The 15,882-nt window shown below is 36.9% G+C and overlaps 1 protein-coding gene across 8 annotated transcripts in view; it reads left to right on the forward strand.

Moving 5' to 3' along the window:
• NR2C2 (nuclear receptor subfamily 2 group C member 2) overlaps window positions 1-15,882 on the forward strand; it is a 37,619-nt gene that overhangs the window by 10,775 nt on the left and 10,962 nt on the right. For 6 of the 8 annotated variants that reach the window (XR_006169665.1, XM_042823280.1, XM_042823286.1 and 3 more), the window contains 12 exons: window positions 196-306; window positions 1,216-1,416; window positions 3,744-3,846; window positions 4,814-4,993; window positions 6,876-7,023; window positions 8,841-8,934; window positions 9,645-9,778; window positions 11,230-11,407; window positions 12,249-12,370; window positions 12,863-13,002; window positions 13,651-13,788; window positions 15,289-15,394. Coding sequence is in view for 7 of the 8 variants with exons in the window: in XM_042823280.1 (XP_042679214.1) it covers window positions 196-306; window positions 1,216-1,416; window positions 3,744-3,846; window positions 4,814-4,993; window positions 6,876-7,023; window positions 8,841-8,934; window positions 9,645-9,778; window positions 11,230-11,407; window positions 12,249-12,370; window positions 12,863-13,002; window positions 13,651-13,788; window positions 15,289-15,394 (1,655 nt within the window). In the remaining variant the exon portion in view is untranslated. Of the gene's footprint in view, window positions 1-195; window positions 307-932; window positions 1,042-1,215; window positions 1,417-3,743; window positions 3,847-4,813; window positions 4,994-6,875; window positions 7,024-8,840; window positions 8,935-9,644; window positions 9,779-11,229; window positions 11,408-12,248; window positions 12,371-12,862; window positions 13,003-13,650; window positions 13,789-15,288; window positions 15,395-15,882 lie in introns of those variants that run through there. The other 2 variants (XM_042823284.1, XM_042823287.1) reach the window with 2 other exon arrangements.

The raw sequence follows: 15,882 nt of genomic DNA on the forward strand, positions 1-15,882 counted from the left end.
AAAAAAAAAAAAAAAAAAAAAAAAAAAAAAAAAAAAAAAACCAATATACCTGTAATTTATTGAAAAAATATCTGAGTTGGTTTAATGGTTGTAACCTTTCCATTAAATGTAGGTTGAATGCTAAAGCCATCTGACGTTTAGTAAGCATCTGTATTTTAAAGTGTATAAATCAGAATTCTGTGTGTTATTTTACAGGTACAAACTATTCAGAATTCACTATCTGATTCTCCAGTGATGACCAGCCCTTCCCAGCGTATCCAGATTATTTCCACAGATTCCTCTGTAGGCTCACCACAGCGCATTCAGGTAAAAATCTATTGGCTTAGTAGTAAGCGGTTACGTCTTCATTTTTTCCCCTTTTCCTGCTCCCATTTTATACAAAACAGCATTAAAATCTATTGAAGGTTTCTTCAAAATCTGTAAGAATAGATCATTTCTATCACAGACCAGAACTCTTTCTCTCAAAGGATGCGATTAATGATGGCTAGTTGGCTGTATATAGTAACTGTTTTGGTGTAGTGGAGTGAGGAATATTTTCAGGGGTTAAACAGCCTACATATACAAGTTGCATGAGCTCTAACCATACCAAATGCACAAACACTGTCAACAGACAGTCAGAACGTTTAAGATCATCACTAAAGACTTTTCTCCTTTCCTTCCTCTATCCCTCCCTCCCTCTCCCTGTCACATTTAGAAAGAACCAGTGGCAAACTTGCCTGCGAAGGCTGACGTTAGCACTTGTGTTACTACCTGATGGATTGTTGTTACGCATGGATAATATAAAGATAGCATTACTATATCAGAATTCTAAATGTATGCAGTGCCAAATGATATGAAAACTAAATATTAGCGTTACTAAAGTGCTGCAGTACTTCTTTAGCTGTCCTTGGCCTTGTTTTGTGCCAGTGCAATACTCGTGTACTTTTTGCCAGAGGTGGTGCAGGAGAGGCATTTGAAATGGTCCTGGGCATACAACCTCCACCAGTTCACCAGATGAACTCCCACTTCTCGCGAATTTATCTAATATTTCTCTTCTGTATGGTAGGTATGAAGATACAGAAATATTCTAAACATCTTGTTTTGTTTATATTATTTTTCAGTTATAACTTTGCACCAATCTAACAGATAGCAAAGTAATTAGTAGCAAGGGCATTTATGAAACAGTATTTTATAATTGTGACACAGAAACATGCCGTTCTTCAATGTGTTTTATAGATTGTGACTGATCAGCAGACAGGTCAAAAAATCCAGATAGTGACAGCAGTCGACTCATCTGTGTCTCCAAAGCAACAGTTTATTTTAGCCAGTCCAGATGGAACTGGTGCGGGAAAGGTGATTTTGGCAGCACCTGAGACATCTAATGCTAAACAACTTATCTTTACCACCGCAGACAACATTGTGCCAGGCAGAATTCAGGTAAATATGGTAAACAAGATTAACCACAGATTTTTTTTTGTTTCAGTTTTTGACTTTTCGGTGCTTTAAATGTAGAATTCCTGTAAGACATCAGGAATTGTGATAATTTTGTAACATGGATTAGATGATAACAATTGTAGGCTACGGTAGTCAGTCCTAAATCACGCTGTCTTCATGTTTCTCATGCATTCGATTGTATTCATTACCTCTCATTGAAATTCCAGTTATGAGAAAGCATACACAAATAATTAAGCTGGTGCTTGTGAGGGGTGCCAAGATTTCAGACCTAGTAAAGATTTACAGATCTGCAATGATAGAGCTTACCTGGGCAAACATAGGCTCACAGTGCAGTGTCACAGTATTGGGATTAATGTTCTTCAGTGCAGAAGCTGTCACAGAATCACAGAATTGTAGGGGTTAGAAAAGGCCTCTACAGACCTTCTAGTCTGTGAGAAGTGCTTGTGTTCAGTATTCCAGACTCAGGCAGAATTTGCTTTGAGTCACAAATTATTTCACGCTTTTGCAATAGCAGGTGACTTCAAGGATAAAAGGATGCAAGTAGAGAGAGGGGGCAGTTTATATTTCCTACTTCCCAGTGCAAATTCCCTCCCCTGTTTCCTTGTTGGTTGAGGACTCCAGAATTGATGCTTCTAATTCCCTCAGTGGATATCTGGTCCCTATTTACTTTGCTGCTTGGGTTACTCCTCTGTATTGTCCTCCCTTTCTTGTTTGGCTTTTACCTATCATGGTATGCTGCAATAACCTCTTATAGTTAACCTTTCCCTCTGACTATCATTCATACTACAGAACCAGTTTGTACTGGTACATCTTGTTACATTACTCAAAAATTCAAGGTCTTCATTTCTGCAAGTAGAAATGTATCTGAGCTCCATGGTGCCTCTTTGAACCGTTTTGCAGTCATTACATCCTTTTGCAGTGCAAAGACAGCATTTATTTCATTATAAGTCCAACCTTCCTGCTAAGGAAGGTTCCTAAGAGCAAGCTGCAAAAGAAAGTATCCAGGTGAGTTTTGAATATCTCCAGAGAAAGAGACTCCTTTATCTCTCTGGGCAGCTTGTTCCAATGCTCTGTCATTCTCCTGTTCATATGGAACCTCCTGCGTTTCAACTGGTGTCCAGTGCCCCTTGCTGTGCACTAAAAAGAGCCTGGCCCCGTCCACTTGACCTCACCGCGCTTTAGGTACTTATAAACATTGATAAGATCCTTTCTCAGCCTTCTCTACTCCAAGCTGAACACATCCCAAGTCTCTCAGCCTTTCCTCATAAGGGAGATGTTCCAGGCCCTTCATAATCTTTGTAACCTCCACTGTACTTTCACCAGCCAGTCTCTAACTGCCTTGAACTAAGGAGCCCAGAAGTGGAGACAGTACTCCAGATGTGACCTCACCAGGGCAAGGTAGAGGGGAAAGATCACCTCCCTCACCCTGGTTGATCAGACTCTTTAATGCATCTTAGGATACAATTGGCCTTCGTGGCTGCAAAGGCACTCTGCTGGCTTACAGCCTCTGTTGTATTTGTGGGCCTTGTAGTATCAATGGGAACTCTGAAAAACAAATCATATAAGCAATAATCCATTTCCAGTGAAATTTGAGATTTTTTTCCTCGCCCCCTCTTAAAAAAGTAAAATGAATAAATACGAGCTGGTGCCTGGTTCCTATTCCTACTATTAGAATAAGAGAGTATTTTACAGTGAGCGGTATCTTTTTTTAATACAATTTTTTTTTTTGACAAATTGTGTCAACAGTCCTTGAAAATTCATTTTATAATGTTGCACAATCTGTTACCAAGTGAGTTTTGTTTTGTTTTAATTTTTCTGTGGTGAGTTGAATGTTTTCAACTAAGTTTTGGGATCCAAGGTCTTCAGAAGCCAGACTGTTTTCTATAATTAATCTCTGTTTCAGGCTGTATCCTCTAAACCATATATATGTACTAGCTACTGTGAGGATGTCTGGGAAGAGTGTGTGGAGTACAACCATCTTTGGCTGAAACACAGCAGTTGTTTGACAGTAATTTACAAGAAAGGAAGCATACTGCTGACTGTACAAGTGAGGGAACTTCTATTGAACAAAGCTGGGAGTACAATTTGGGATTTGTGTTTTGCTTTGGCTCTCTAATAGTCTTGCCATTGACAGTAAAAACGCTCATTAACTTTATTTTATACTATTTAATTTCATTCCACATCTGTCATATTTGTCTTCACCTTTCGCTGCCTCTTGCCTGTTGATACACCAACCCTAGGCAGAGCTCCTTCCTTTCAGCAGAAAATACTGCCTAGTTACCTCTTCTTGTTTTGGAATTTTCACTCAGATAGTGACAGACTCTGCTTCGGTGGAACGTTTGCTGGGAAAAGCTGATGTTCAGCGGGCCCAGGTAGTAGAATATTGCGTGGTCTGTGGTGATAAAGCATCAGGTAAGGAAGCATAGAAAGCAATATTCAGGAAACTGACTGGAAACATTACTAGGGTGAAAGAAAGGAGATTTAATGTGTTTTTTAAATGATTATAACCGTGCTGATGGCAAAAGCAATTGAATCTAAGGTGGAAAGAGATGTTACACGTTTATAACTATATGCACAGAGTAGTACAGCTCTGCTCGAAATAATATTAATTTGTGCTTACAGTGGAGTAACTGATAAATTGGCATGTGCTGAAAGAGGAAATAGCAGTTGCATAGCTCCTAGTAACTGAAACCATTTGAAGAATTAAGTCCTGTTCCCCAGAGCTGCGGGCAGCCTTGCAGTAAGTGTTGCCTAGAAAAGTCTACCTGCTTCAAGGAAAAAATGCTTCTTAGAGATCACTGACAAACACAGGACTTCTTGGTGGATTTTGGTTTTTTACTGTTAAAGAAAGAGGCAAGTAGAGATCAAGCGAGTCCTCAGTGGTTTCAGATTCATTCAACAAGCAATCTACTAAAAAAAATTTCAACATTAACTAAGGAAGCATTTTATGAAAGTGCTTATGTAATTAAAACAATATCAGAATTAATATGCACAGGAGTTTTGACTAAACATTGAATTTCAGATTTTATTCCAAAATTACTTATCTCCATTTAATTAAATGATTAGCGTTTGTTCTTTTAATGCGACTTCAGGCATGTGCTGTCCTTTATATAGCTCCTTTATATGCTGTAACAGCAGATAAAGTGGGAACTACTACTTCAGAGGCCTCTTATTCAAATAAAGGCTTGACCGCCTTCTCTCCACTTTCCCACCTAAAAGTCCTGACGAAAGTTATTAAAGCCTTACAGGATGTTTCTTTATTAATGCTTTCTGCAGTCCAAAATGTTGATGAGAATACAAAATAAGGGTGCCTAAGATAATTATTTTTATGTTAAAACAGGAGTTATTTCCTTCTTATGACAGTATATATGTTTCCTAGGTCGTCACTATGGTGCTGTCAGTTGTGAGGGATGCAAGGGCTTCTTTAAAAGGAGTGTGAGGAAGAATCTGACCTACAGTTGTCGTAGCAACCAAGACTGTATCATCAATAAACACCATCGGAATCGCTGCCAATTCTGTAGGCTTAAGAAATGTCTAGAAATGGGCATGAAAATGGAATGTGAGTGTTAATTACCTAATGTGAGAGTGTGCCTATCAACTAAAAACTGTGTACTACTATTGGTTTTTAATGCTTTCATTTCAGTCTATGTTGATTGAAGGAAATAGAACTTTTGATATCCATCTATCTCACCTTTCTTTCATTGCTGATTATGTTTAATGTGCATTAGTTGTTTTTATATGTATCTCAGCTTACTTGTGGTTCTAGAGCAGTCTAGTTAGTTACGCATCTTGGTATGCATGTTACAAATGCAGCGTATGTGTATAGTATAAAATACTTCTACAAAGATGGATGTAAGTCTAATATTGCATGTACAGAACGGTTTTTGCAGGTTTATTTTTCTCTTTTTACCCAGAGATGGGAAGTGTTTGTCTTTTTTATATTTTGGTCATTTTAAAGCTCATTTTCCTGTTTGTATGCAATACTTAGCTACAGTTCCAGTGCTAGAATCCAAATAACTCTTTCAATGCGTTTTAATTCCAATTTATAGCACCCTCTGCTTCTACAGTCCAGCACTTCATGAAGCCTGTTATCTTGTTGTTCTCTGATAAATTTAAGGAGAATTTAAGGTGAAGCAATAAATATTTAATTCTTCTTTCTACTCTGATCTAATAAAGATAAATTCCAGCCACTGAGTTATAAAGGAGGCAGAATTTCATTTTGTAAACGAGGAGATCTTTGTTGTATTTACACTTTAGAAATCCAGAGGGCTATGCACACACTGAATATGAGGTGTGACATCTGTGGTGAAGAAACTGCTTCATTTCCAAAAGCAAACCCTTTTCATCCCGGTGTTGTTAGGATGTATGCATACTGATTGTGCTGTGCACTGGTTCAGGTTTCTGATCAATATCTACGTATCCACCAAGCATAGAAAATAAATACATCTACTTACTAAGCCCTAAATTTTCCTGGCACTAACAATATTAGTAAAAGCAGGATGAACAAATAAATAGCTTGCTGTTTACAAGGATAGGAAGAAACATATCCATGTATTTTAGCGTTACATTGAAAAAGGCTATATAGTAGGATTAAATTTTTTGTTTGTAATGTTAAATCTTGTAGAGCAATAACCACTGTATGATTGATTTGTACAATGAATACATAGTAGTATTGTTTCCATTTGCATTTCAGTTTCAGTTGAAAAATTGACATGGTGAAATGTTATGCCAAACTATAGATGAATTTGTAAGATTAGTGACTTAGATTCCAAGTAACTTTCTGTAATCTGTTTAATAATAACACCTTAGTGTTATAAAGAAGCACTTTTCATTTCCCTTCTTCTTTTAAAAGAGTTAAAGTTCTTGTTTGGCATACTGGAGAGTAACCTTATTTTCTTCCAGTTTTCAGAATTTAGAAATGTTTCCAGTTGAAAAGGTTACTTTTAGAATGCTGCTCCCTAACTGGCCTGAATGAACGAATGGGAGAATTGCGTATGATGTAGAGAGTAATGTGGGGCAGTAAGCTGCATTTCTTGCGTAACAGAAAAATTCTGTAGCTAACTCGTATTGTTTCTACTCATTCAGAGTAAGGCTAAGACTTTGTGTATAGCTTTACCTGGAATAAGAATCCCCTCCCCTTTTTTTTTTTCCTAATGTATGTTGCAGAATGTTTTGTCTCCTAAATACCTGTGAAAAGTCAAGCTTTGCCTCCAGTTCAGGAAACTTAAATGATCAGTCTGTGCCTTTGTCAGTTAAAATTTACTTAGGCACAAGTATAGCAAAACTGGAAGTGTTTCTTTGGTCTTTATATTGAATTTCAGTTTCATGCTGAACTAACTCACCACTGTAGTTATTAAAACAGAAATCCTACTGTATGAGTTTTACTTTTTTAGTAGTTCATTCATTTTCTTTCAAATCTGCATGTTTATATCTTCATATAGCGGTTCAGAGTGAAAGAAAGCCTTTTGATGTGCAACGTGAAAAACCGACCAACTGTGCAGCTTCCACTGAAAAAATATATATTAGAAAAGACCTACGAAGCCCTCTAATAGCAACTCCAACATTTGTTGCAGATAAAGATGGGGCACGGTGAGTAAATACATTAAAAAAGTGTTGTTTAAGGTTATTTGTGCATTGCAGGCACAGCTATGTTCTTTTTTCCCCTACACTCTAAAGCATTGGCCAATAAAAGAGTTCCAGTTTTGTTTTTCCGTTACCAAGACCAGTCTAATATCTTCTGTTCATCATCAATGTCTTTGTGTGAGTACAGTTAGATGGTTTTAAGTTAGGAGGTGTAGCTCATATCAAAGCACAAGCGGGACAAATATGTGAAATGCAAGTAAAAAACATGGAGACTTACCAGTGCAATGGATTCAAGTGCACACTGTGCTGAAATCAGATCCACAAATAGCAGACTTCAGTCTTCCCCTTCCTGAAAACAGTAGTGAAGAGCCTACAGTGACGGATGATTCAGATCCCAAAAGACTGTAAACAGACTGTAAACAGACTGTAAACCGGCGGTTTCATTTTGCTATATTGAAGATGTAGATTGGATATAAGGAAGAAGGTTTTTACAGCAAGAGCGGTGACGCATTAAAGCAGGTTGACCAGAGAGGTGGTGGATGCCCAGACATTTGTGACATTCAGGATCAGGCAGGGCCAGGTTTTAAGCAATTTGATATAGCTGAAAATGTCCCTGTTTGTTGTGGGGGTGTTGGTTGGACTTGATGACCTTTAAGAGTCCCTTCCAACTCTAAGGATTCTATGATTCTGTGAACTTTCCACGATACTATGATATTCCTATATGGTTTTTGTGTTCTCAGTTTTCCCCATTGGGAGTCAGGAAAATACATGAGTATGGTATAATATCATAATAAATAGAGGCAGAATTTTTTTTTCCTGAATAAAATAAAACTCAGTGTAATATACCACATTTTGAAAGTTGTTGCTCCAGTTAGTGTGTGTGTGTGTGCGTGTATAAACATAGGATCTCAAAATTCAGTGTGTATGTTTGTGTGCATGAGTTTTACTCAGACATATTTTTTTGGATAAATGACACAACGATTAGGAATCTTAAGCCACAAATTCCCTGAATTGTTTTTCAGTTGTTCTCATTTGCTGGTCATTTTGTTCAAAAATACTACTTGTAGACACATTTGCTACCTCAGGATTTCCTTGTGTTGCAGATGCTTTACCCTCCTATAAGCAATATTACACTAATTGTGTGACCCTTTTATTTATGTAGGACTCAGATTAGCAGAAGGCATGATAATTTGCTTCCTGTGGTAGTTCACAATGTTAGTGTCAGACTCTTTAAGCTATCAGTTCCACAAGGCCATTTATATTGGATTACACAGGCCTGGAGTGTTGTGGCTGTAAATCATACTTACTGCCTACAGAGACTTTACACTGTGTCCTTTGAATAGATTGGAGAGTAATGATGCGTGATCAAAAAGCAGCAGAAGAAAAGACAGCAGAGATTTTTAAATAAACTTGATTATGCAACTTTTTTGTAATGTGAAATAAATTTTATTGACTCAACTTTATTTACTGCTGTCCATTATCTAACTTGGAATGCAGAATTATGCCTTAGAAGGCTTTACTTCAGATCTGCTAGGTGGCTTCATAAGGGTTTTCATAAAACAGAATAAACCAATTTCAAAAACGAATGAGGCGAATATCTGTTTAGGAAACTGTCACTACTTTTGCACAGGAAAAGGAAAAGTATTCCTGTGGTTGAAGCTTTTTGGAAACTATTTCAGAAATACTGATATTTCAATGAATAAATTGTTAGTTTTTAAATTTACAATTTCATGAAACTGGTACTCTTCTATGTGCTGTTACATATTCTTCCTATGCATTGTGTAGGTACCACTAACTGCCACATGGCTTGTGGTTTTCAACAGGTCTGCAGGTCTTCTTGATCCAGGAATGCTTGTGAATATTCAACAACCTCTGATCAGGGATGATGGTACCATCCTCCTAGCTGCTGACTCTAAAGTATGAATTCTTTCAGTTAAGTTCTGAACATATTGATATATTGTATGGGAACTGAACCTCTGATTGATCACCTGAGGCAAGCGCTGAGTCAGGCAGAGGAGCACAGGTGAAGGCAATGCAGCTGTGCTGCAGGAAGGGGGAGCCTGGCTGCACCCCTCCTAGACCTATTTAAGAGCTGGCTGCCAGTGGGGAAGGATCTCTGCTGGAGATCTGCTCTGCTGGAGTTTTGTGAGTGAGCCCAGGATAGGGGTAAGCTTTCTATACTCTTTTATTATTATAATCTGCTTTGCCTAACTCTCTTGTTTATCTTGTAATTATAACATCTTAATATTCATTGATTATGCATATATACAAACTGTTTTAGCTATGTACACAAACATGAGTCATTCTTGCACTTGAGAGGAGAAGGTTGGGGTGAGTCTGAAAATCTGTAGAAATGCAGAGGTAAAATAAGTTCATCAACAGAGACATCGTTTCTGTTCACACTTATTTACACCGTAACTAGATCTCTGTACAATATGTCAACAGAGGTTGTGAGTTAGGGTTTAAAGGTCATCGTCAATCACATGTGAACCATTGTAGGTGATCAAGAAATGGAAAAATACGTAAGAGTAAAAAGAACACAAAGATTAAAAATGTAAAATTAAAAAAAAGAAAGTATGATGTAGCACCTATAATTCTGATCCACTAATATGGTTCTTCCTTTTTAGGCTGAGACAAGCCAGGGTGCTTTAGGAACACTAGCAAATGTTGTAACATCTCTTGCTAATCTCAGTGACTCGCTAAATAATGGAGATACTTCTGAAATTCAACAAGAAGAGCAATCTGCCAGTGAAATTTCACGGTATGCATCTTAATTTAGCATTTCGTGTTTTGTATATTGAAGTAATTTGGTGTTGTGATATCAAACACAGTAGAGATTGCCGAGTACTGAGAAATACAAAAACAGTTCTTTGGAAATCTGGACTTGGCTGTTGTCTCAGCCTGTAGACTGCTTGTGAAGAACTGTGACGTGTTATAATGATAGTGGTCTGAGGCTAAAGTAGGTTTCATACTAAGAAAAACAAGAATAGAGTAGAATTATAAAACAGAAAAGACCTCCAACTTCAGTGAGTCCATGTGTCAATCTCACCTACCAAGACCTTTCACTAAACCATGTCCTTTAGTTTTGCATCCGTACATCTCTTAAATATCTCAAGGGATGAGGATTCCACCACTTCTGTGGGCAGCCTCTTTCAGTGCTTGAATAAGTGACTGGCTTGTGGCTTTCAGAAATGCTGAGAATAGTAATGCTTTGATATTGCTTTATTTGAATAGTAATGCTTTGATATAACTTTATTTGTTATATGGAAGCTTCTCCTGTGAAGTGCTTGTTGCCCTTAACTCTTTTTCTTGGGGTTCTGTATGATTTTGCTGTGAGATTGTACTGCCAAAATACCAGTTGGTTAAAATGGGATAATTGTGGTTAAAGTAAGATGGATAAACATTTTTTAAATTTAATGTTTAGAAAAAATTTGAATACTTCATTAAATGAGGAAAAACAACACACTCTTGAAATTCTAGGGATGGGGGAATGTTTTTTTGTTAATTGTTGTTTGTTGTTGTTTTTGAAGGAAAATGTAAGTTGGCAGTACAGTGAAATAAGAAAAATACTTGGCCTTAAAACTCTCCAGTGTTTCTCAAGTAGACTTGTAAGAGGTGCTTTACTTTAGGCTCTTAAGTCTGTTATTAACTGATACCTTAAAATACTTGCCACTGCAGCTTCTGTTTTTTCTTTTTAACCTTGTCATTTTTTCTGCTTAAAAGAATAAGAATCCCCCAACTTCTCAATAAAAAGTGTCAGAACAACACTATGAAATAGCATTATAGTATCGCTTAGTATTAAAGTGGAGCATAAAATTCTGAATCTAGACCTAAGCTCAGTCGTCATAAAAAAAGGAATTTACACAGTCTTATTTCTCCAGTGGCAACAGCTGGAGTATGAAGTATAGGAACTAGTCTTTCTTATATTACTGTCATGAGATTTCTAAGGCACTGTCGTCAGGAGAAGGAAATTGAAATGTTTTTGAGGTGGGACTCTCTTTTTAATTGGTTGTATACTGGGCATTCCCAGTGTAATGTCCAAACAGTACAAAAGAACCAGGCTTTAATGAAAAACCTGGCCTCATGTCTTAACACACATGGGAACTGTTTACCCTAACTTCTGAGTGGGAATGCCTCATTGGGTTTTATTTAACTTCTTGGAAAACTCCTGAGAGTGTGAGGAAATGCTTTCACTGTCACTCTTTATTGCAGGGCATTTGATACTTTGGCCAAAGCACTCAATACCACAGATGGTACAGCAGCTCCTAACTTGGCAGATGGAATGGATCCTACAGGAGGAGGGAATATTCATGTAATTAGTAGAGATCAGTCGACGCCAATTATTGAAGTGGAAGGACCCTTACTTACAGATACGCACGTTACATTTAAGGTACATTTCTTGACGTGTCTTACTAAACCAGTAAGACGTAATCCAAAATATGAGTTTTCTTTAGCAAAATTAAATGTAGCAATCTAGAATAATGACTGATATTTGAAAGAGTCTAGTACTGTTTTTGCTCTTGCATGATCTATGTTAAATGCATAAATGTTTTTTTAGAAGATATTTATTTCGCTTTCTGCTATGGTTGATAATCACTTTACATATCATCCATGTAGTACTGATTTGCGTAGTTCATTTATAGTTCTAGGTAATGTAGAACTTTTGTTACACACAAATCTTTTAAATAAGAGGTTGCAGTGCCTTTTTAGACTCTTTCAATTACACTAATCAAATAAGAACACATTGAAAATTGTGGGAGAAACAATTACAATCATTGTTATCAGATTGCACTGTTTAAAGAGTTACAAAGATCATTACTGAAATAACAGTACCTAAATAGTCAGTTTAATCATAACCCGCTTATTCCTATTAATGGTGTCTTGTTTGTAGATTCATACTCTACAATTTTCCTATTTTAGGATTTACTTTACTTTCAAGAAGTTTTAGAAAATAGTTTCATAGTACCATGATGTTAGATTTGTTATTACATGAAAATTAAAATGATTCAGAATAAACATTTGAGCTCATGTTATTTCTATCTCCCATCCTCATTTTGCTTTCCTTCCAAGAAGTAATGACTTATTTAGTGAAGTTTAAATTTGGCAGTATCTTGTCAAACAATTGCTTATGACAGACAATGAGACTAGCTTGAATGTTTTCAGTGGTTACTTCATTGATAATAAAATTATTTTCTACCTTGACTGTACATATTGTACTCTACATTTTGCAGCTGACAATGCCCAGTCCGATGCCAGAGTATCTTAATGTACACTACATCTGTGAGTCAGCATCACGGCTGCTTTTCTTATCTATGCACTGGGCTAGATCCATACCTGCATTTCAAGCACTTGGGTAAATAGACATTCTATTGTTGGTTCGCTTTCTAATTAATTAAAGCATTGACCTTAATGCTTTTGAAGTATTTTGAATTTTTAAATGAGTGAATTATTTAATTGTTACTGAATTCTTTAAAATGTGTGAAGGCTATACAGTGTTCACCTTTTTGAACAGCAGTAATATAGATGGTGGCAGAGGGAGGGATAACTACAATATCTGATGTTACTGCTTTTGCAGAAGCTAAAATTGAATCAAAAGGATTTAATTTGTAGAAATCTTGGTGAAGAATTGGTGAGCACCATTTTACAGATAACCTGTATGGTTTTGTGTAGTTGATCTATTACTTTTTGCTTTTTGAAATACTTGTAATATGGTAATATAAGCTGTTTTAGTAGGGTGGTTGAAATATGTTAACCCTTGTTACTGATTGTTATAATTGATATAATATAAAGAGAGCAATACCAACCTGATATGAAAATTAGCTTCTGCTGATTTTGTTGTTCATAGCCAGGAGTGTAATACAAGCCTTGTGCGTGCCTGCTGGAATGAGCTGTTTACCTTAGGCCTGGCACAGTGTGCGCAAGTGATGAGTCTGTCAACTATCCTAGCAGCTATTGTCAACCATCTTCAGAACAGCATACAGGAAGGTACGTGTTCACTGTGTGATTCTTATGTATGTTTAGTACAGGGTTCCAAATGGACTTTGAATAACATTTCTCACAAAACCTTTTCTAGTTGGTGGCAGAATTTTTCCCCTGGATCCTGGGGGGGAGGGGGGTGGGGGAAGGTGCTATACTTAGATGTTAAGTGGTTTTAGAATACCAGATGTGTAGGGAAGCAGGTCTGAAACAGTTAGGTCTGGGCTTGAACTGGTGATTGGTTGAGCACCTGATGAAAGGGTGTAGCTGGCTCAGGGAGCGCAGGCAAAGTGCGTGCATCTGTGCTCTCCACATGACCAGAAGGGGTGGACCCAGAGTGGAGCCACACTGGGCTCTTACAAGGGCCAGCCACTGAAGGGAGAACATCCCTTGGACCTAAGCTGCTTCCTGAGAAGGAGTGCTGCATAGCCAGAGATCCCCTTCACCAGTTGGGTGATTTCAACTCATTTTGACTATTGGCCTACCTGTGAATACTTTGGTATTGACAAGAACATGTCAGAAGCAATTTTGCTTCTTTGTGAGTGGAACAAAATGACACAAAAATACTTTGCTATGTCACTTGTTTCATGAAAAGGATGCTGTTTAATTTATCAGATGTACTTGAGCTCACTTGAAAAAAATATTATCTTTTTGTAGATAAGCTTTCTGGAGACAGAATAAAGCAAGTCATGGAACATATCTGGAAACTTCAGGAGTTCTGTAACAGCATGGCCAAGATTGATATTGATGGATATGAATATGCATACCTTAAAGCTATAGTCCTATTTAGCCCTGGTAAGGAATTTAGTAACAGTATTTGTTTAAATAATAAGCATTCATATGTTAATGTTGTAGGAATGTTTCATGAGGCTACTGGCTTGAGATGAAACTGTTAAGTTGTGGGAAAATTAGTGATCCATAATGATTTATCACAGACAATATATATATATTTAAAATAATTTTGGACCAACACATTTGTGTTATTTACAGCTCCAGTCTATCAAGAATTTCTTGTAAACCCAGCTTAGGAGACTAGAATATCAATTATCTTCAGCTGATAAGTAATGAGTTATCTAGCAATATTAGTGAAGCAAATGGTGGGAAGGATCAGAAGAAAATATGTTCTGAAAATGACAGGAAGAAATTGACATCAGTGTTAATATTTTTAAGGCACTTGTAAGAGGAATGGTGTAATAGTGGTACTTCTACTCATAGATTTTATATATGGGGCCTCTACCAAATCTCCAGAATTAAATGCAAGCCAGCTGTCTTCTGTCTTACCGAAATGACAGCAGATATGTAGAGCATGATCAATAGTATTTATGAGGTGAGGATTTCCTTGAAGAACATGCTACATGTTTTCTGGAATTACAAGGTAGAATATTAAAGAAAGGAGAGCTGACAGTTTCTTCAGCACAGGGAGAGAAGTGTTCCTAGGATGCTGGAAGGTTAATTTAAAACTGCTTGACAGACTGAGTGAAAAGGAAGGTCTTGCCCTGAATCATAAATATCTTGAATTCAAGTAAATAATCTACCACCTTTTAACAAAGTACCAAGAAAATGAATATCTTGTTAGGAGGCTGCTTTTTTTTTTTTGTTAGTGTTTTTTTGTTGTTGTTTTTGTTTGATGTCTATTTTTGTTTTTTGCTTTGATATTATTTTTCTCTTTGTAATAAAAACTCGGTTTAACTAGAAGATACCAGTGTCCTGACATTGCTTTTGGAAATTTTCTGTAGATTGTATTATTAGATTTACATTTATTAGGGCTTTCATGCAAGTCTGAGGGGCAAGCAACTTCAATATGGTTCTGTCCCATTTCTTTGCACACAATGGTGAAAATATTGGGGCACAGTCAAGTCTGTCACATTTCCAGTTTTTCTGATCATGTAACCCTCTTTGAGGTACAGAGCCAAGTGGAATTAAAACATGAAACAGTTTCAAGAAGTCAATCTGTCAAGAAAAAAAAAAAAAGATTTTACTCAATCTGCGTAGATAATTAAAATTACTGAGGAAAATATGTTTTAAAAAACAGAATTAGGAACATAAACTGGGAATGTCATTGCCTGGTATATAACAAGATGAATCTTTTTCTGCTTTCTTGTGGATACAGCCTGCAATGGAGAGAAAAGTGAGTATGCCACTTGTGCAGCCAGGAAGCAAATGTTCAATTGAATGGTTTAAATTTATTCAACTGTCATGATAAAGATGACAATACAGTGTTTAAATCATGTAAGCACATGTACTTTGCAACGTAGAAGGAAACAATCGACATACAGAAATGTTTTGTTTCTTTAGATCACCCTGGTCTGAACAGTTCAACCCAAATAGAAAAATTCCAGGAGAAGGCACAGATGGAATTGCAGGACTATGTACAAAAAACCTATCCAGAAGATACTTATAGGTATTTATTGTCTATAGTACCCAAAACAATGTTGTGAGCTGTAGCTGGCAAAAGTACAAAATAGCATCATGATGTTGTAACTTCCTTTTTGACATCTGTTCTTGACTATTAAGGTGAAACAGCCAGAACCTTGTTCACAAAAGCAAGAAGAATTGTTTAAAGATAGAATAAAGCAAAACCTGTATTTTTTTTCCTAAGTGAGGCCTGGGTTTTGTGTGTGGTTTGTGAGGTTTTTTTGTTTGTGTAGCTTTTTTGGTTGTGTTGTTTTGTTTTTAATCATGAAATGGATCAGTTGGAAGAGACCATATAGACCATTTAGTTCAGTCTTCCTCCCATTCCCAGTAGATCAGGTTGCCCAAACACCCATCCAGCCTGATCTTGAACTCTTCCAGCACTGAGGCATCTACAGCTTCTCTGGACAGCCTGTGGTACTGCTTCACCACCCTCATAGTGAGGAGAAAGTCTTATATCTAATCTAAACCTGCCTT

The sequence above is a fragment of the Centrocercus urophasianus genome, unplaced genomic scaffold (genome assembly GCF_019232065.1).
Source record: "Centrocercus urophasianus isolate 14NV4802_14NV808 unplaced genomic scaffold, USGS_Curo_1.0 seq_22, whole genome shotgun sequence".
NCBI lineage: Eukaryota > Metazoa > Chordata > Aves > Galliformes > Phasianidae > Centrocercus > Centrocercus urophasianus.